The following is a 22,076-nucleotide window of genomic DNA, read 5'->3' on the forward strand; positions in this document are numbered from 1 at the left end:
CTCACAACTTGAACATAATGCACCAATTCCAAGCTCTCTCTCAGCCCACGGAAGATAATCAGTTTGTGTTAAATATAGTACATATAGTCAACATAGGTTGAAACTACATTCAAACATCTCTATCTCTAAAATTCAGCTGACCATATTTTATGAAATCTAATTCAGTCAAGTGTTAAGGCTGGTGGTATATCCGTACTTTAGAGACTAAGTTGGTAAAGCTTGATTCCCCTGGTTAAGAATTCTGTACATGTGCACCCTTATCATTCAAGAGTAACTGAAGTTGCTTAAGTGTGAGACTGGTCAGACACTTAAGTGCTGCTATAGAACCCAAATTTTGGTCCCTGCACTAAAGTGTTAAATCATCTCAGATGAGCCATGTTGCAGAATGTTTTACTTAACTGGCTATCTATAGGGTTACAAGAAATACCCCTGTAGTAATACAAAGAATCTCCAAACTTCACCATCTGCGTACGTTTCAGCCAGCAGATGCTTAATTTTTCCTCTTTCCACAAAGTGCCTATGAAATATTGTCAGTGAGACCACTTTCTCAGACACTTGTAGACTTTCCCAGGTATTTGGGGCAAGGAATATAGGCTGTTTGCAAATGGCGAAACTGTCCAGAAAGTCTGGCTCTATAGGTATCACTGGAGACACAAGGGAAAACACTTTCTTCTTATAGTTAAGAAGACTTCCTTAATTCAAAGGTGCCAGTGTAGCACCTTTAAATGTGTGCTCTAAAAACATGATTCTACTTGAGATGCTTCTGTCCTTATTCCGCAATTTCTTCTTTATCACCTTATCCAGCCTTGGAATATTTCAGGCTACATTTAAGATAGAAACAGCTGTTTGTATATCTTAAATGTAGCCTGAAATATTCCAACAGCTGTTTGTTTTGTATAGCTGGATGTCTTGTTACAGCTATTAACATTCTGTAGCCTAGCAGAATAAAATGGCACTGTCAAGACTGACAAAAGCAATACTTCAGCAGCCTTTGTTACTTCTCTTGGTAAAATGCACATACCATTATAAATGGGATTTTAAAACTTAAAGCACTAATAAAATTGATGAAACCATCTTGCATTTGCAAATACACAGAATAAAACCACTGTACATACAGGGAGAGGCTTCATTGTCAGGTATAGGGGGTAGTTCTAAACATTCAACTAGAAGTATAATCAAACTGCCATTGTTGCAAACACAATTTAGCGTCTAGTAAGATTGTTGCCTTGCTAAATAGTAAACTGTCTAGATGTTAAATATTTGGGAATAGATGGGTTAATTGGACTTAATAGCAGTGCAATGCAAGGGTAACTGCTCTCAAATTATTTTGCAACAAATCCTCATACAAAAATCACTTGTGCAGCAGAGCTGGAAAGTTTAGAAGCAACTTTGATGTGTTAAGGGAGCAACATAGCCAGTAACCAGTTTGTATTGCTCTGTGGTGTGTTCTTGATCAGGGCTCATGCTTTCTCTCTGACTAATGGATAGTTTTACTGTTGACAGATTGAAGGACTATCCCCAGTATTGTCAGCACTTGGCTTCTATTAGTCACTTTATACAGTTCCCTCATCACCTACAGGAGGTGAGTGTTTAAAAATGATAGAACTAATTCATTAATTTGAGAAACCATCTACTGAGTTGATTTGTATTTGCATTAAAAATGGCCTAAACTTTCATAAGTTTTGTATGACAGTACAAGTCCATAAACACAAAATACAAACAATTTTTAATGTTTTGTGTGAGCAAATTATAGACTTGAATGCATTTTCCTTGGGTTTGGGGAAATGGCAGTAGGGGTAGGAACCAGTGCCTTCCATTTTTCTGTAAGTTTATTTGGCTTGCTTGTTTTGAAATAAGTACCTAACCTGTGTAGCCATATGGCCATCCAGGGCATATTGCCACTTAAAAAGTGATGTCATGTATTAATGTCTTAGATCTAATCCTTGCCATGAATCTTCTTTCGGTTTATATTCCTGTCTCCTTCAGAATTTTGGGCTTCCCTGTTGAATAAATGCCTCTCTTCTGTGGTTAATGATCAAATTGTGTTCAGACCTGCTAAAAAGTAATCCAAACAAGGGACAGAAGAACTAGATTCCTGAAGGTCTGATCAAAATAAAGGGAATGCACTGTAGTCCAAACAGTAAAAGCAATGTTGATTATGGGTTTGTCTCAATGATCCTTCTGTTGGGGTGGGGTGGGAGGAGGCATGTACAGAAGGTTATCCTAAGGCCACACTCTTGAATGTTTAGTTGCAGCTCAGGAAAAATAAAGGTCTGCCATGACATCAAGTAGACAATACCTTTACTCCACAAATAAAGCAATTTCATAGCTGTCTCAAGTGATACATCTGGCATCTGTGTACTTTTTGATTGGTGCATTATAAATATCTAGGCCCGTGGTTCTCAAACACTTATATTGGTGACCCCTGTCACACAGCAAGCCCGTGAGTGCAACCCCCTTATACATTTAAAAACTTTATTATAAATGCTGGAGGCGAATATTTTTTGGTGTTTAAAGTGGGATTTGGGGTGGAGGCTGACAGTTTGCGACCCCCCCACATAATAACTTTGTGACCCCGGATGGGTCACACCCCTTAGTTTGAGAACCACTGATCTAGGCAAGTGCACCACTATGGAAAGAGAGTCTACCACTGTAGGATTCCTTCTGTGGGTGCAGAAATTTAAGGCAGACTATTGGAACTGGCTTTTTCCTTGATCACTGCATGGTTCAGGCTTCCTCTATCTTTATACTGTCATTGAAGTCTTTGGGGAAGACTTTTCTTGTCCACTCTGCATAGTAGGTCTTTTGATCACACATTCTCCTTTATATTTTTCTCACTCTGCAGGCCAGCAGTGTGGGGAATGCTGGGTGGCTGTCTGTGGACTTGGAATGGAGTCAAGCCTTGTGGCACTCAGCAGCAGCCTGTCTAGCTTGGGGATAGCATTCATGCCTCTGAAGGCCATACCGTTCAGCCCTTTACCATTAAATAAACAGGGACTGAAAAGAGGCTTCTTTGGTAGAACTTTTCTTAACAGGGAATTCATCTCTAGGTTTTGCTTACTAGATTTTTTTTAAAGTGAATTTACAAATGTTCTACATCATACAGAGATTTTAATTCTGGTTCTGGAATTACCCAGAAACTCTCCTACAAAATTGCCAGACTGCAACTTTCTGTAGAGTTCAATGCAGTGAGCTAGAGTTGGGAGGGTTCTAGTATTAGGATGCAGTTTCATTGCTACATGTGTGGATTTTAGCGTCTCTCTTGTCTGCCTCACTCTAGTACATTGAATATGGGCAGCAATCCCGAGACCCTCCTGTGAAGATGCAGGGTTCAATCACCACCCCTGGAAGTATTGCACTTGCCCAGGCTCAGGCCCAGGCTCAGGTTCCAGCAAAAGCTCCTCTTGCTGGCCAAGTCAGCACTATAGTAACCACCTCCACCACCCCCACCACTGTGGCAAAAACCATTACAATCACGCGACCAACTGGAGTCAGCTTCAAAAAGGATGTGCCGGTAAGTTACCCATCACTTCATGGGGCTCTTATTGGGAGAAGAACAGCATTATGGAAACAGCTGGCTCTCAGTGAGTACCTAGAGGTTAACCAGTCATGAGAAGTTTTATATTTTAGGTTGTCAAGTTGTGATCCTGTTTGGATTCATATTTGTAGCTGAAAGCATTTAGTCTCTTACAAGTTTTTTTCATTGGTTGTAAGTAACTTCACAGGGCAGCCTTTTGCCATTGAATCTTTGGCTAATATTGCTTTTTTGGCTAGCAAATATTAAGGGGTAACATGGTTTTTCTGTTGCAGGGTACCTTTTTTAAATAGTGGAACTATAGACCTAATGAATGGGGATTGGGTTGAATAGTCACACTTCATAGACACTATATATTTTTTTCCACTCTTTAGGTCATCTTTCTCAATAGAAGATCAAAGTACTAACTTTAAACTGAACAAAAGTCCTCCTTGACCTCTTGCCTCTTAATACTGTCCCTCTTTGCAATATGTTTTTTTTCTTAATTGTCATTCTCTTTCTACAGCCTTCCATTAATACAACCAACATTGATACCTTGCTAGTGGCAACGGATCAGACTGAGAGAATTGTGGAGCCCCCAGAAAATGTTCAGGAAAAAATTGCTTTCATCTTCAATAATCTGTCTCAATCAAATATGACACAGAAGGCAAGTGTGACAGAACGTTACCTTGTTTCATTTTATTACCTGTTTCTAGCAGGAAGTAATCTGTTCTAATGTCATGGATGATGAACAGAAATTCTTGCAAAAACAAACCTTGTAGATCTTAATCTAACTACAACTATATTTTGTAAAACATTAACTAATTTCCTCTCATCTCAGAGTCTTGAGTTAGTAGCCCTTCTACTGTGGGAGTAGAAGATGTATATTCCTACAGCACTGCATTGAATAACTCCCATTCCCCCCCCCCCCCCCCCTTTTTAGGGAGACCTACTTGAAATCTCATTGCTTACATTTTTTGGTCTTTTTTTTAAAAATAGTTTCGGGTGCGACTGATGTACAGGGGTAGGTGTCACACAGAAACATGCTTTGTTTAATAAAAAAAAAAAATTTTGATGGCAAATTCAGGGACCGCTCTAGTACTTGAAACTATTACTAACTTTTTAAAATGGACTAGATTTCAAGTAAGTCCTTCTAAAAGATATTCTTTTCATCCTATTTTCAACAATTCTCCCAAAGACAAGAGTACCAAGATGAAATAGTAATGACCAGTGGGTGGGTGAGATTCTGTGGCCTGCGTTGTGCAGGAGGTCAGACTAGATGATCATAATGGTCCTTTCTGACCTTAGTATCTATGAATCTGTTAGTGTTTCTATATTTCACATCAAAGAAATATGTGGTATCCAGTAATCTTTGAATAGTTAACTGCTCTTGTTCAATGGTGCTGCTTCATTCTTGTCACAAAGCAATATCATTTGTCTAAACTAGAACTGTGTATTGTCACATTCTCTTCCCCTCTGGTTTCAGGGGAACACTTCCTAGTAGGTAGCTGCTATAATAACGTTTTGTACCAGTCATAATTTTTTGGACAATACTTTGATGGCTGTTTTTGGTGTGATCTAGACAAGTGTTCACATTGCAGAAAATGCAACCACAACAAATACCTGTTTTTTATGATCAGAGCTAAGGATTGTATAGTCAGAGACTAAGCTGCTCTCCTCTTCCACTAGAGTCTCTAGGTTAGCATGTGCCTAAACTCTAACAGTAGAAACCTACTCTGGTGCAGCCACCCAGGGTCTCTGTTCTGTGTACAGACAGCTTCCTTGTCCAGGGCTGTCCTTTAGTAAGTTATACTAAATTAAACTTTCTTTAATGATCTGTACTGTAGTAAACATTCAAAATGTCACAAAAGATGGGGATACTGCACTCTAGTGCTTGAAACAGATTTAAGTTGATTCATTGGCTAAAGTAATCCTGAATGACCAAAATGGTTCTGGAATCACTCAGTCAAAACAAACACTAAAATATTTAGTAAAATTTATGATCACTACTGATCAAGTCATTTGCCCACAATCTGTTTTCATCGTAATTTCTGTGATTTTTGGTTTGTGGTGGAGCCAGGTTGAGGAGCTGAAGGAAACTGTGAAAGAAGAGTTCATGCCTTGGGTTTCACAGTATCTTGTGATGAAGAGAGTCAGTATTGAGCCAAATTTTCACAGCCTATACTCAAATTTCCTTGACACTCTTAAGAATCCAGAGTTTAACAAGATGGTTCTGAATGAAACCTACAGAAATATCAAGGTGAGTAGTATATCGCTTTTCTTCTGACACTTCATTGAAGCTTTCAATAATACAGACACTGCACCGCTATCCAAATATGGCATGGAACTTCTAAATTATCCATAACTTATCAAGTAGACAAACAAATTTTTTTCATAATGTGGGTAGGAAAGTGCCTTGAGTACTACAAATGGCCTTTTAGATGGCCCTTTCTAAACCTTGAGTAGGTTTGGTATCTACCTGTGCTACTATTTTGGCTGAGCACTCTCCTGCAAGGCTTGGTTGACAGGGACAAAAGTTCATTATGAAGCTCTTTTGTCATGGGAGGATGGGGGAAAGATGTTTTCCTTAGCAGACTGCATACCTCCATAAGACTGAGACCTTACAATGGTGTATTATTCTTTCTATTGACTCTGCCTGTTGGTTACTAACAATTAAAATAATGTAAAGAGACGTTAATAGGGACACAATCAACTTAAAAACTGCACTTGCATCTGGAGAATTATATACCTAAAAACATACGTGAAAGATTAGAGGGGGAAATGTTTGCATTTGACAGCACTCTGTATAGGTAACTTTTGTGCTACTGTTAGAAATTAAACAAAAAAATCTCCCCCCTCCCACACACAGAAAAGATTATTTCTTTAAAGGGAAAATGGAGTTATAAAACCAACTGCTTGGGAGACTCCAGGGCAGGTGTAGTATGTTCAACTGCTGTTTACTTATTTTTCTATAGACTAGTTATCTGTTTTGGTGTTAACATACATAAATCCAACAAAATTAAAAAATGCTTTTCTGAAACATTTGAATTAAATCTTTATATTAAACCATTCAGAATTTCATATAACATGGGAAGACAGTGTCCAGATGGTCATTATTTTAACAATCATAACTTTATAGAAAGGGGAGCAATCCCTTAATTTTATTTCATGTAGAGTAAGGTTTTTGGGTTTTTTTGGACAGGACTACTAAATTCCAAAAAGCCTGGTTCAGCAGACCTGGAGTAACTGAGCTTATGTCAGGAAATAGGAGATATCTATCAACATTTTTTTGGCTGCTAGTTATCTATTACAAAACCTGTTTAGTATAACAACGCTTTCGGTTTAGATAACTAGGTTTTGAATCTGACAACTAAGACTTCAGTGTGTAAACTGACTGGCTTGATAGCAGTATGTTGCTACTTTTTTCTCTATCAGTGACTTGTTAATTTTCAACTTCTTATAGTAACATTATTGCAGTTGGGATAGACTTTAATTAAATACTTGTGCTTACAGACTATAGTGAACGGCCAGCTGAAATACTGTACCTATTATTTGTACCAAGAATCGGAGTTGCAGATAGAGCCTTCTTGAATGCATATCCAGGAAAATGTTGACCAGTTAATGGATGACTTATAGGTGTCATTCGTTGTAATAAATTGAAGAAATTGTCCTGTTGGAACTGACTAGTTCGTTACGTAGGATTTCTGAAGCAAAACACTAGTGCCAGTCCTTTTAAATAAGACATGCAGTGACATGATGAATCTAGGGGTGTCAGTCCTTGATCCTACAGTTTACACCATTGAAGGACTCGTCTAAATGGCAAGAGTTCTGGCTGGTTTAAAGGTGTGATTAGAAATCAACTCACTTGTACTAGTAAAAAGGTTGTGTGGATGCTCTTACTTGTTTTAAATTGGGCTCATTTTTGATTTAGCTTAAGTTGATTGATATGTTGAAGCTAAATTTAAACAAGACAGTCTTAAACAAAAGTAAGTATCCACACGGTTTGCAGTGGTTTAACTGTAACCTTGTAAATTGGTGTAGACAACCCCCGAATTAAATGGGCAAAGCCATGCAGATACACAATATACTGGCTTACTGCTGGATAAACTTAATCTCAAGGCAATCATGTTTTTAAAAATGTCTTCTGCAAAGTATTTAATTGTTAATCCACAAGTCGTGTGCCTTAATTTTAAGGGTTTGCATGAATGATAGTGGCCATTTTTCTCAGCGAGTTCTCAAGTGGAAAAGATTGCATGGAAGGTGTTAAGGCAGTAAAGCAGCTTGAGGGAAGCATAGTTTGTGTACTGCTTTGGCAACAGAAGTGTGAGGGAGAACATAAGAACGGCCATAGTGGGTCAGACCAAAGCTCCATCTAGCCCAGTATCCTGTCGTCTGACAGTGGCCAATGCCAGTTGTTTCAGAGGGAATGAACAGAACAGGTAATCATCAAGTGATCCATCCCCTGTCTCCCATTTTCCACTTCTGGCAAACAGAGGCTAAGGACGCTATCCCTGCCCACCCTGGCTAATAGCCATTGATGAACCTATGCTCCATGAATTTATCTATTCTTTTTTGTATCCTGTTAGTTTTGGCCTTCACAACATCCTCTGGCAGAGTTCTACAGGTTGACTGTGCATTGTCTGAAGAAATACTTCCTTTTAAGGAAGCTTTAAACCTGCTGTCTGTTAGTTCCATTTGGTGACCCCTGGTTAGAAGGGTGTTAAAATGAAAGTGGAAGTGCAGGCAGGGGAAGATGAAATCCAGCCCAGTTTTAACATAAGAAATTTTTCATTTTCCACTTCCCATTTCTACAAAACGGGAGTGAATTGGCAGTATATGTCAATTAGCACTATTCTTAAACCTGTGGATGGGATTTCTCTCCACTATAGGTTACGCTGTAGTGCAAAATAATTCCTTGGCACTCTTCTGAGCACAACTGACCACCTACCATTTGGTTGATGCTACTGTAAGCTAAGGAACAGAACTACATGTTTAAAAGGTTTTCAGAGACCAGAACTGACTCAAACTATATTTGGGAAACTAACTACTTATGCTTCACTGCTGATGGTTTACATGCCGTTCTATGGGAGGTATGCAGTGTGTTTGTAGCCATGTTTGGTCCCAGGGTATGAGACAACGCAAGGTGGGTGAAGTAATACCCTTTTTATTGGATAGACTTATGTTGGTGAGAGAAGCTTTCGAAGGCTTACACAGCTGCTTCACATCTGGGAAATGTGCTTAGTGTCACAGCTAAATACGAAGTGAAACAAATTGTTAATCATAAGAAGCTTTCAAGGGACCATTGAAGGTGGTGATAACAGGTCACTTCACCTTGAATGGTCCCTTGAAATGTGCATTAGCTACTTACGCTAAACAGTCCTTTCCACCTTGTATTTAGTGGTGATACCTAAGGCCTGGTCTACACTGTGCACTTAGGTTGAGTTAAGGAGCCTCGCATCGACCTAGAGGCCAAAGTGTCTTCACTTAAACTTGTCTCCTTCAACAGAAGTGCCCCTCTATGCTGATTTAGTAACACCACTCCGAGTGGTGTAGAGTCACTGATGTAATTTGATCAACAGTGTCAGTGTAAATACTGCGTTGCTTATGTGGATTTGTTGGCCTCCAGGAGCTGTCCCACAATGCCCCACACTGACGATACAATTGATAAAGTGCTCCTTGTGAGGAAACGCATCACTGACACGAGCCAAGTGTGCATATAAGCAGTTTAACTGTAGTGTGTCTATGCTGACATAAGTTAGGTCAACATAATTTTGTAGTGTAGACATGGCCTGAGTACTCTTTCCAGGCCTGAAGAGCTTTCTGTAAGCTCGAAGCTTCTCTCCAAGAGAAGTTGACCTAATAAAAATAGATATCACTTCACCCACACCCTGTCTCACTAGGTAGGAGGGATTTCTAGCTGTTTCTCAAGATACATAGGTGTGGTAGTCCTGGCATGGCGTTGTACTTGTCAGTTTACTTTTTTAGGCTCCTTGAAGGAGAAGAACTTATTGTAGTTCTTGTTACAGGACAGGCTAGTAGGGGGACTGTTCCTAGAAACTTGACAAACCATAGTTTCAGTGTATTCAAGTCAAAGGACTGTCTCCTTCATGGTTAAAGTGCAGCTAAATACTTCAGTGGTCTAGAACTCAAGACTTTCTAAAGTCAATGTGTATTAAATGCTTAAATTGGCTTTGGGTGTTTATCTCCTAGTTTTATGTCTAAGTTGTTCTCCTTTTTAATCATCTGTTAGGTGCTACTGACATCAGATAAAGCTGCAGCCAACTTCTCTGACCGTTCCCTTCTGAAGAACCTTGGCCACTGGCTGGGAATGATCACACTGGCTAAAAATAAACCCATCTTGCACACGGTGAGCTCCTAATCTGTCCCCAAAAACCTGTTGACTTCAAATCTGTCACAAGCTTAAGAAAGTCAGCTAAACTCTTAGTTCTTTCCTTTTTGTACAACAAGTTTGCTGAAGTACAAAAATCTGATTCTCTAGTTTAAAAGGCTTATGAACATTTTGATACCTTGTTTATCAAAGGTTCCTAAATCCATACTTTTGTGATATTTAAGTAACTTTGTCTCCATAAATACACATTAGGTACACTTTGAAATGTTTACTATCTTGTGTGCGAAGTAATTACTTCCCACAAAAAGTAGCAGCTCCATAAAATTCTAAGGTCTTGATTCAGCAAATGTCAATGCTATAATGAAACTGTAGCCCTACAAGAAATAGGAGTGTTTATCCCACCCCCAAGTTTAATTGACATATTTTTGTGTTTTAGGATTTGGATGTGAAATCGTTACTTCTGGAGGCTTATGTTAAGGGGCAACAGGAGTTGCTTTATGTAGTGCCATTTGTTGCCAAAGTCTTAGAATCTAGTGTCAGGAGTGTGGTAAGTGAACTCAAACCTGCTAAATGAGACCTAACTATTGAAGTAGCTCTCCAAACTAGCTAGCAAAATATCATGTAACAAATGTAAACTAAATGTAGATTTTTTTTTTAACAAACGATTCATTCAAAACTAAATACCTTATGTCAGGTGATTGGGAAGGAAATGGATGGAAACAAGGTGTTCAGAGTTTAGAGATATTGTGACCTGGGAACAAAGGGAAAAGAGATCTTGTAGATGTTGCAGTTTGTTCTGGAAGGTTTCAGAGTAGCAGCCGTTAGTCTGTATTCGCAAAAAGGAAAGGAGGACTTGTGGCACCTTAGAGACTAACCAATTTATTTAAGCATAAGCTTTTGTGAGCTACAGCTCACTTCATCGGATGCATTCAGTGGAAAATACAGTGGGGAGATTTATATACATACACACTGTAATGAGAGTGATCACGAAAGCTTATGCTCAAATAAATTTGTTAGTCTCTAAGGTGCCACAAGTACTCCTTTTCTTTTTGTTCTGGAAGAAAGGGTTGGTTGGAATATATGTGCATTGTTCCTCTTTGCCCACAAATGGGGAAAGTCCCAGAGCCCAGTTTTCTTCTAAATCTCATTAGCTTTGTGTCCCTTTCTCCTTCCTGGATCAGCTTTTCTGTCCTCCCCAATTCTACTTCTGCAATGGCAGTGTTGATCTGGCAAATGAAAACCACAATGAACTGGCTCCTTCTAATGTTCCTGTTTGGAATTAACTTTAATGCTAAACTGAGGTGTTCCCCCAAATGTACTGCTGGGACAGAATATTGCTATACTCTACATAAACGCCATTATTGAAAAATATGTCCTCGTTCTTTCACAGCCATACAAATTGCTGTTAATGTGTTTTTTGGTTTTAAAGTACACTTGTGCTGAGTTTTTTAATTTACACCTTTTGGAAAGGAATTGCTTTGTCTGATACACCTCTCTCCAATTCTCTGGTAGGTTTTCAGGCCTCCAAACCCCTGGACGATGGCAATCATGAACGTTTTAGCTGAGCTGCATCAAGAACATGACTTAAAAGTAAGTTGCTTTTAACATATTTCTACACTTACTGAACGTTAATGGATTTTCTTGACTGATCAGATTAGCAAAATGTAATGCAGGAAGACTGTTGGATTTCCAGACTTCAGTCCTCAACTCCATCTTTAAAGTATTGCTTAATTTGACTGAATTTAGATAACTTATTTAGTCATGGTGCTAACTTTGGTGCTTCTAGACAGTCCCTTTGCAGAATATTGGTCTAATGCCTAGAGTCTTAAGATATGAGAGGTAAAATGGAAAACATAGAGGGGTTCCTTTATTAGTGTAACCTAAAATGATCATACTGGAATTGTTGTGCAGCTAAATCTGAAATTTGAGATTGAGGTGCTCTGCAAGAACCTTGCACTAGACATCAATGAGCTGAAACCTGGAAACCTCCTGAAAGACAAGGATCGGTTGAAAAATTTGGATGAACAGCTATCTGCTCCAAAGAAGGATGTAAAACAGCCAGAGGAGCTACCACCGATCACCACAACCAGTAAGTAATTGGAGTTTCAGCTGTATTGCAAAAATACAATCGGCTGCTTTTGAAGTTTAAAATGAGGCTTGCTAAATTACTTCTAGCAGCAGGGTTTAGTGATACTGTATATTTGGCGAGAACCCAGAATCTGGAGAAAGCTTCTAGACATGTTTGCATGTACCAAAAACTGAACCCTCCCTCCTTTCCCAGATATCACTTAGGGGACAAGTAAAGCTCCCATATTTGTCATGCTGTTTGCCAGAATGGCGCTCTCGGTTTTTTTACAAAGGCTAAACAACGTACCCATCCCCTGATATGGAGACCAGTGGGCTGCTTTTCATCTGTTCCCTATCCTTTGACCTGTCTGAGTTGGTGCTCTCCCACTGGTAGAGCACTTGGGTCACTGACATGTCATGGTGTCAAGCTGCAGTCCCCAGTGAAGGATGTACCAAAAACTGTCCACATGCTTGGGGTGTGTACGCACCATGGCCTTAAACAAAAAAGCAGGATAGCGAGGATCACTTATTATTCTGCAGGATTGTTTTTAAACTCTTCATAAGTGTAATATAAGTAAGCAGTCCTGTGTAACTTACGCTATCTCATAAAAGAATCTTATGTAGTGGGCTTGAATGAAAAGTGTACAATTACGAAGTCTCAGTGCTTGAACAGACAGACTGGGACATCAGTGAAGTGAGATGTGTAAACTATAGACTAAATTACTTTTTTTCAAAAGAAATGAGTGGAAATGATGGTGTATATCAGGATGGTGTAAATAACCTGTAAATACTGTATGCTGGGGAGGGTGGCAAGATGCACTTGCAGAAAAGTAGCCAAGGATTGCTATAATTGTGCATGACACAGTAAATGCTGTCTTTCTACAAGCTAAGGTGGAGATATGGTGTAAGCTGTTACTGGCTTATCACCCTGCTTTTTCAGAAGCTTTGCGATTAAATGGTTAAAGCTTAATTTTTCAAATGATGTACTTTCCAAGTGTACGAGGCAAGCATAGAACTTTAGTTTCTTAATGAATTAGTTTCTAGAAAGGAAGCAACTCTAAAGAATTCTTCACAACTTCTATGTTCTACAGCTGCTTCTACAACCCCAGCTACTAACACCACTTGTACAGCATCCGTTCCTCCACAACCTCAGTACAGTTACCATGACATCAACGTCTACTCTCTGGGAGGGCTGGCTCCGCACATTACTCTAAATCCGACTGTAAGTACTAGAGCTCATTGTGGTTTGTTACAGAAAGTTTCTGTAGTCCAGAGTAGAAGATTGGCCTGCAGGGTCTTTCGCCAAAAAGCACTCTGCTTCTGAAATTGAAGGAACTAGTTATGTTGACTTACGGAAGTTAAGCACAATGTATACAGGTGGTCTGCATCTTTCATACAAGTATTTCAGTCCTCATATGTCCTGCCAGAACTGTTTCTGCACCAAGCTCCTCCTAGGAGTGGTGTCAAATTGCCTTGAAACTTTTTAGGCAAGGATCTACTAGAACCAGAATGAGACCTATCTGTACCTTGTGAGTTGAACCAAATTTGAATTGATTTTGTAGTAAGGTAAGTGCAGTTAGCATCTCCGCATCTACTGGAGTAAGTCCAATCTGTGGTAAAGAGATTCAGTCTTTTACTTCTGAATGCCTGATTACTCTTCAGTTCCAGGTAGCAGCAGTAACTAAGAATGCTTTTCTGTTACTAGCTAGTACAGTACAGACCCGTTTACGTGCGAATCCGCTTAATGTGCGGTAGCGCCATGCCTCCCAGTGCTACGTATTTAACACGGGAGACTTGTTAACACGCAGTACAGGCACTTGCTATGTAGCTCTAAAATTTTTGCTCACTAACTCACTGACCTAGAAATCGACAGGAAGTGCGGAGCGGAAACGTGTGGTACGTCTTTACCGATATTGGTAAAGACGTATCACACGTTTAGTCGTCATGCTAGAGATATATATATATATATATATACTACATTAGAAAATTTTAACCATAGGCCTATATAATGGCAGAAGGCAAGCGTCAGCGTTCCTACACTGTAGAATGAGTAAATAGCAGAGAAACCCAGGCCAAAGTTTCAAAAGATATTGGGATTGCTGAATCTACTCTAGTTTTTTAGCCATCCTCAATCTAAACTGAACAGCTTTGTACAAAATATCGATTCTGCCACGGGGCTTAGGCGAAAACATGTGCGCTGTTCAGCAAAACCCACAGTAGACACAGCCATGTGCATGGGGTTTGCCCAGGAAAGGCTGAAAGGAATGCCGCTAAGTGGCCAATTCTTCAAGCCCAAGTGACAAAATTTGGAAATTTAAAGGGATGAATCCTTCCAAGCCAGCAAGTGGTTTATAAATCATTTTAAAAAGCGTCATGGCATAGCGCAGGTATTGATTTCTGGAGAAAACCGATGAATCGGCCGTGAACGCGTTTCCTGCCGAGTTAAAATCTATTTTACAAAATGAAGACTACCACGAAGAACAACTTTATAATTGTGATGAAACAGCTTTATTTGCAAAACTGCTACCTGATAAGACTTCAGCCTTTAATTACGAGACACAGAAAACAGCTGGATTTAAAGAGAGATCGTGTGACTTTTTTTTTTGTAGTAATAAGATGGGCAGCCATAAGCTTGCCCTTCTTGTTGGCAGCTTTCATAACCCTCGCTGCTTTAATCACCTCATAGAGCCAAACTGCCAGTAATATATGCTAACAGCAAAAATGCTTGGATGATGAGATTGGTTCCACAACAGCTTTATTCCAGCTGTTCGTAAGCCTCTGCAGTCGAAGAAACTCGAAACCAAAGCACTTTTGCTACCACAATTGTCCAGCCCATCCTCCAGCCGAATCACTGGTATCAAGTGATGGAAAAATTTGAATGCTATACCTGCCATTCAATGCAACATCAAAAAGTCAACCTTTAGACCAGGGCATTCTTCAGAATTTTAAAAGCAGTTATTGAGGGGAGCTGATTTCGGTGATTGTGTCATGCACGTCTTCAGGCGTTTCCAAATTCCTGAAACAGTTAAACATCCAATGAAGTGAGCTGTAGCTCACGAAAGCTTATGCTCAAATAAATTGGTTAGTCACTAAGGTGCCACAAGTACTCCTTTTTGCGAATACAGACTAACACAGCTGCTACTCTGAAACCTTAAACATGAAGGAAATTTATTTAGTTAAAGCTTGGGACGGAGTAAAACAAAAGTCCATTGAAAACTGCTGGATGAAGGCTCTTGGTGATGCCTTTTCTGTCAAAGATGGCTCAGACTCAGAAAACTCCAACAGTGGCACTGATTCAGAGCCAGACATGGAAGGATTTTTGGAAGAAGGCATCCTACAAACATGTACTCAGACAAAAGAGGATAAAGGTTAAAGGTAAACTTCTTCTCTTTCAAATGATAAAAGGTTTTAGTTTGGATATGTCACCGGAAATCATTACCAGGTGGCTGGAGATGGATGAAGCTTGTCCAACCTCAGAATTTCTGTCCGAGGAAGAAATATTAACAGGCTGCAAGGCTACGTCGGACCACGAAAGTGATGGTGAGGATGTCGTTGAAAAGGTCAAAATTTCACCCACAGAAGCCCTTAGTGTTGTAGAAACTGTTGTAAGATTTACGGAGGAGCAAAATGCGGAAAATATCGAAATCATTCATCTGTGGCAAGTGAGACTTCATAAGAGGGGAAAAAATGCGAGCCAGAAAGAGCAGAAAATAACAGCGTTTTTTTCTAAGTGAATCATAGACACTTCTTTCAGCATGGCCCTTTTAACCCACGGTCCGTTAACACATGGTTGCGACTGCTTGACTCCCAACATCTGTAAGGAAACAGGTCTGGACTGTAGTTATGGTCTAACATTGCTAATGTGGAAGAGGTGATACTTTTATCCACCGCCAGGTATGACTATTGCAATAGGCTATATTTATCCCACCCTTAAAGATCCTTTCAAAACTTCTGCCTCAGTAGAATGCAGTCGATTAGAGTAACCACAGCTTACAGGAGTGCACAAAGCACAGGTGTGGCTAAATTTTTTTAGGTACAGTTTGAGTTCCTTTAATGTAAAAGTCAGTATAGTTTAGGATTAACTGCATAAAGACCGCTTTACTACTGTTATGACAACTGAGATCAGCTGAGGCTGCTTAGCTGACTCGAACTGCACCCTGCTTCTAGTCAAGAGTGAACATGTTGGAGTCAGTGAGCATAGAATTTACTCTGGCAGGCCATCAAAACGCTAACTTTCACTGATGTGCAAAATCAATCTCTTCAGCCAAACCTCTGTGGAATGGGTCAAAACTAAAATGTTCTGTGTTGAGTTGTGATATTTTTCTGTTGTGAACTAACTGCAATTGTCTAAACAATTGTACGTAGGAGTACCTCAATGCTAAGTCTTTAATAGGTGCAGGGAAAGCATCTGTCTGTGTACACTAGACAATTTTTAGAATGCTGGTACTGAATACTTAATTTCATATAATTTTCATCTGTATGTGAAGCTCTGCTTGATTGGTTTAGTATTTTAAAATGAACTGATGTCATGAATGTGTGGACACCTGAACCTTTTTCAGTTAGCCTACTGTAAATTTTGGTTGCTTCACTTCCTCGTTGGCATTGAGAGAAGTTTTTTTTTGTAACCTTTGTTTTAAGATACCAGTTGATCCTCTAGTAAGAGGAGGCCCTGAAACACTCTTGTATCAGAGGCCCAGTCTGAGGCCTGAAGCCTGAACCAAAGTACTTCCAGGCAGTGTTAAGCAAAGCTGGGCTGTGAGCCAGAGGCAGGTGCCACTCTCAGAAGTCGGCAAGAAAAGGTTGTTAAAAGCACATGCGCACACGCACAAGTGCTAATGAGAGGAACTTGCTCCAGGATGGCATCAGAACACTCCACAGACATAACAAGGAACAGGCAGGTGCATCTTAAAGACAGGGTCAAAAGAAAAACATGATGGATAGATTCGTTTGAACTATGATGAGTAATCGGTCCTGCAACTGTATAAAAGTAGGTTCGGGAGCTCACATCTTTGCCCAGCCTAGGGGACAGTGGAGTGTCCCGCCACTGACTGACTGAACTGTGTTCATTGCCAGGGAGCGCAAATTGGTAGTATGCCCTGTAGAGTCTACAGGGAACTATTACTGTGCTTCGTTTGACAATAAACCTGGCTCGGGTTCCTTCATACCTTACTAGTCTGGTTTTTGGGAGTTCTCTCGGAGCCTTCTGTGTTAGCTACCTGCGCAGAGCAGAGGCAGCACAGAGGGAACACACGCAGCCGACTTATCGAACAAGAGCAGAGCACCACACTGGTAGCTACCAACGACAGATTCCACCGGCAATCTGACTGAAAGAGCTGTGCAGAACAAAGCCTGTTGAACTTGTAGCTCTCATTTCACTCTTGTGCACACTTGAACATGGGTGGACAACTGCACCAACAGAAATATTTTAAGGAGACTTAGTTTCTTTCAGTTAGTCTCAGGTTTTACAAGTAACACTAGGAGGTGTTTTTTGTTTTTAAAAAGAGCATTTTCTATTTTTGTGCATTGGGATAGCACTTTGTCTATCTTCCCTTTTTGTATGGGTTTTTCAGAGCAACAGGGAAAAAACAGTTCACAGGGACTCAGAAGGGGGTGTACTACCTGATACTATCATTTTTAATCCAACTTTATTTTAAATCCCTTTAAGGGATGCCCTTTTGCAAGGTAAAACTGCAGCTTTGTAGTTTTGCTGCCCTGTCTCCTACATACCTCCCAGTTTCTTTGTCTCTTTGCTTCTTACCCTTTTTAAATGCCTTTCTGTTCATTTCCAGACTTTTTTCTCTAGTTCTTTTTGAAAGGGTTACTTCTGCTCTCTTGTAGCCAAAAGCACTCTGCTACCAATGCTGTCAAACAAGTACCTGTTGGTTGGCTGAGGAGTGAGTGTCTTGTGAGCTGGAAAGCAGTGGTTCACAGCTAAAGTTGCTAATGATTCTTGGCAATCCACATGTGATCTTTTTTTTAAAAGATCAGAACTATGATTTTACTATTTTTTAAAAATAGATGTAGCAGTTAAACTTGCTGTTTCAAGTGGTCAAACAGGTGATCTCTGGAAATTAATTATCATTCCATGATCTAATTCAGAGTGGTTGCTTACCTAAGAGCAGTCTAGGCAGCTTTCCACATGTTTTGGCCATCTCATCAGTTGCCTAGCTCTATTGGCAGATGTATTCATTGAGCTTTTATATTGATACATCACCACTTCATGTGTTCAGATGTGTCCCTCCCGAGCTAAGTCTCTATTTTGAACAAATTATTTGGAACAAATAAGATGAACAAAACTAAATCTGACAATTTGAATTTCTGTGATCTACATACTAAGCTCATACATCAGTCGTGGCTCTATATAAAGATTTAATGTTTTGAAATTGTGGATATTTAGGGCAGAGTGAGTCTTGGAACACTAGTATGACTATATATGTACCTGTTCTTTGACTTTGTTTTGAGCCTTCTGTTGCCTAATTACTTAAAGTGGTTTTCATTTTCCCTTGTAGATTCCACTGTTCCAGGCCCACCCACAGCTAAAGCAGTGCGTGCGTCAAGCTATAGAGCGTGCAGTGCAAGAGCTTGTCCATCCAGTGGTAGATCGGTCCATTAAGATTGCCATGACTACCTGTGAACAGATAGTCAGGAAGGACTTTGCACTGGATTCAGAGGAGTCACGCATGCGTGTAGCAGCACACCACATGATGCGGAACCTGACTGCTGGTATGGCCATGATTACCTGCAGGGAACCTCTGATGATGAGCATTGCTACCAACTTGAAGAACAGTTTTGCTACTGCGCTGCGGGTAAGATGGTGCAACTTCATTGAACTTCACCCATTAGCATTGACTTTCTAATTAATTGCATTGCCATAAATTGAGTTCTTGTCTATTGGAGTTACCTGGAATCATGAATGTGGGGGTAGAGGATCCCAGGGACCAAGAAGTTTTTGTATGATTGGTGTGACAACATGGTTAGCTGAAGTGGAACTAAGTTTGCCTTAAAATAGTAGAGGAGTTAGCCCTCAGTCTTTACAGACCATTGAGAGGCATCTTCTGGTGTCTCTTTTCCTGATTGCCTTCACCTTTCCTGTACTTGACATGCATGGGCCTGCTACCTTTAAAATAGAATCCAAAAGCAATGGGAGATTAGCCCTTGATACTGAAAATTAAATTTCTTGACAAAATAGACAAGTTTGTCTTTGTATATGTGTATATACTTCAGACCATCCATTCCATTCACTTAATTGTTCCATTAGCAAGTATAAAATTGAGAGATTATTCTGTACAATTAAACTGCTTGATTTATTGGCTTTTCTAAAGGCTGTTAAGTCTTCTAACACATTATTTTAAAGCTTCCCCTGTGGTTTTTCTCCATTGGTTAAAGTAATGTAAGATGATGATACAATTTTGTTTTAAACAATTTATGAACTGCCAGCCCCTAACAAATCCATTTAGTAGGTCATTAGCCAGAAAACTTACCATACTTACCACCAGCACTCAAGTATACGAACCATTTTGGGTAGACATGAGGGTTGAAGCATCATGCAAGTTCAAGGTGTAGCTGTTTTGAGGGGTAAAATTAGGGCTCCAGAAGAAATCTGTTTACATCTTGGTTATGGGCAAATCCCTTCCCCCTTTTCTGTGGCTGTGAGGGGTCATGTTGTAATGGAATGGCTCCATTGTATAGTAATGAGCTTAGGGCAGGATTTCGAGGATCTGTGGAAGGCATATGAAAGCCCCTGGGTTAAATTGGGGGAACTGCTGGCACAACTTCTTGACTCTGGAACTCCCCAATTCATCTGCAAGGGTTGAGGGGCATAGAGTGTAGATCAAGACCTATTATTGCAACGGGTGACTGAGGCATTAGTCAGTTATATGTAATTGTCTTGGTATGGTTTAAGCACTCAGAGGAATGGATGGAGGCTTCTGCCTATCAGAATAATCTGTTAAAAGATACTAACTTAGACTACCACCTTGTATTTTTCCATTTCAGTCCTAACACAGCTTTGGCAGTTGAGATCACTGATGGCATTGATAAATGCTCAGTGTAACTAGAAAAACATAGTGCATATCTACCATTGCAAACTTCTAGTCCTGGCAGCGCATGAAACTGTGAATAGGTCTCATTATAGCACTGTCTTGTTGATGATGCATCCAGGACTAGATAGCAAATTTATAGCTAGAGTACTGTTTGACTTCTTGTCTCTTCTTTACTTGTAGTACTATAATGGATTTTTATTTTGTTTTCTTCAAATGAACTGTGAAGGCATCTTATATAATCTCAGGATCACACTGTCACCAGAATGCAGTCTGAATGTAGATCAAATGTTGATCTGATATGCCTGATCCTTTAAATCACTTAACAGATTCCTTCCATTTCAGCAGTACGTGTAGAAATCCTGTTGCCAGGCCAAGAAGGACAGCGCAATCTTCTTCTGAGGTGTTAAAACTAAACCAGGAAAGCATTTTAAAAAATTCATTGCTTTAGTTCTCTGACTAAAACAGAGTGAATACCCCTTTTGGTCTGGCATTTGTAGTTCAAAGGAATTTTGTCAGCTCATCTTAAACAACATTTGCTGCTTCATAAATTGGCTTGAAGTGGCTTTGTGGAGGTAGGTGGGAGGGTGTCACAGATCCACAGGATCTGTGCTATGTCCCAGCTTTTAAACAGTCCTTTGGAGGAACACTTCCAGCGTGCCAGACCCCCAAAGGGTCCCATTCTTAAAGGTAAGCCAGATGGCTTCAGCATCTTGAGTCTTTGGGCTCCAGCACTCCTGTTTCACATCATGAGCTCTGTCTAGCAAGTCGAAATAAGACTTCTTCTGTTCCTAGACTTTTGCCTTCTTCAGGGATTAGTGCACCTCAGCAAGTATTTGCCGTGACATCAAGCAGCCTTTTCAAAACAGTAGGGTTTATTAGTCAACTGGAACACAGCATTGGGAAGTCCTCAAGATAGCATAGAAAAGTAAAGGTGGAGACAATTCTGACTGGCCAACATCAGGGTTGTACCCAGCCAAGCTACTGAAGAATCCTGTTTTGGCACGCTCCTCCTCTTGGCTTCTTTGATGGTCCCGGGTGAGATCCCTGTGTCTCTCAAAAAGCTATCGCTTGTCCTCGCCCCATCAGCTCTTGGTCCTCTTGCAGGACCCTTACTCAATTTACATGTTCTGCCTGCCACAGTTTCCTACTGTTAGGAATTGTCCCGTTCTTGAGGCTCCCCTGGTCTTTCTGGATTCTCCTTGCACATTCCTTCAAAGTGTGACTGCCTAGTATGAGGGGAAAAGTAATGGCATTCCAAGTAGTTGAGGCTCGTATACAATTAAAAGAATGCTCCATTAGGCCCCAGTGAGATCCTGGAGCCTCCTCCCCATCTTGTCAACCTGAGCCTTTGGGTAGTGCCAGTTTGGCACCAGAGTGCTCTAGCTCAGACTCCTGCGGTAGGCCCAGACTCCAAAGGATTGTTTCTCCTCTCCCTCTTGGCACCAAGTGAGATGCTGTGCCCAGGGCTGGGTGCACCAAGAGCTCATAGTGGGGACAGCACCCCTGCTATTGGGAAGTGCTACCGCTCCAAAAGAGTCAATGAAAGGGACCAGGACTGACCCCTGCACCACACATGGGTAGCGGGAGTGTTCATCCCTGGAACACATCATAAGAAAATTCCTGTGCCAAAACTCTCACCCAGTGGATCCACCTGTACCAAAAAGAAAAGGAGTACCAAGACTCTCTCCAGCACTCTTTCTATTAAGCCAGTGGTTCTCAAAAGTTCGTATTAGTGACCCCTTTCACACAGCAAGCCTCTGAGTGCAATTCCCCATATAAATTAAAAACACCTTCTTTTATATTAGCACTATAATCGCTGGAGGCGAAGCGGGCTTGGGGTGGAGGCTGACCACTTGCAATCTCCCATGTAATAACCTCGGGACCTCCTGTTTGAGAGCCACTGTATTAGGTCTGAATATGCTCTTCGTAGGACCTGGCAGTTTTACACTGTTCCCAAGTCACTGATCCTTTCGGACCGGATGGTATCGGGGGACATCCCTAAATCATTGGCACATCGTTTGCCAGTCCCAAGCACCAGCCATGCTGTCGGCACTTGGATGCTGTCAGTGTACTATTTGCTGGTTACTGTGACCGTTTGAGTGGT

The 22,076-nt window shown here is 40.5% G+C and overlaps 1 protein-coding gene and 1 non-coding gene across 14 annotated transcripts in view; both read left to right on the forward strand.

Annotated features, from left to right (window-relative positions):
- CNOT1 (CCR4-NOT transcription complex subunit 1) overlaps positions 1-22,076 on the forward strand; it is a 90,787-nt gene that overhangs the window by 42,931 nt on the left and 25,780 nt on the right. For 12 of the 13 annotated variants that reach the window (XM_073307334.1, XM_073307332.1, XM_073307322.1 and 9 more), the window contains 10 exons: positions 1,504-1,582; positions 3,281-3,514; positions 4,041-4,181; positions 5,595-5,774; positions 9,765-9,881; positions 10,300-10,410; positions 11,376-11,453; positions 11,775-11,952; positions 13,022-13,152; positions 18,440-18,736. In XM_073307334.1, coding sequence (XP_073163435.1) covers positions 1,504-1,582; positions 3,281-3,514; positions 4,041-4,181; positions 5,595-5,774; positions 9,765-9,881; positions 10,300-10,410; positions 11,376-11,453; positions 11,775-11,952; positions 13,022-13,152; positions 18,440-18,736 — 1,546 coding nt within the window. The remainder of the gene's footprint in view (positions 1-1,503; positions 1,583-3,280; positions 3,515-4,040; positions 4,182-5,594; positions 5,775-9,764; positions 9,882-10,299; positions 10,411-11,375; positions 11,454-11,774; positions 11,953-13,021; positions 13,153-18,439; positions 18,737-22,076) is intronic. The other variant, XM_073307333.1, reaches the window with a different exon arrangement.
- LOC140896573 (small nucleolar RNA SNORA46) lies at positions 8,360-8,498 on the forward strand. Its single transcript, XR_012154583.1, has one exon. It is a non-coding gene; the product is annotated as a small nucleolar RNA SNORA46 (small nucleolar RNA).

This window comes from Lepidochelys kempii, chromosome 12, assembly GCF_965140265.1.
Source record: "Lepidochelys kempii isolate rLepKem1 chromosome 12, rLepKem1.hap2, whole genome shotgun sequence".
Lineage (NCBI taxonomy): Eukaryota > Metazoa > Chordata > Testudines > Cheloniidae > Lepidochelys > Lepidochelys kempii.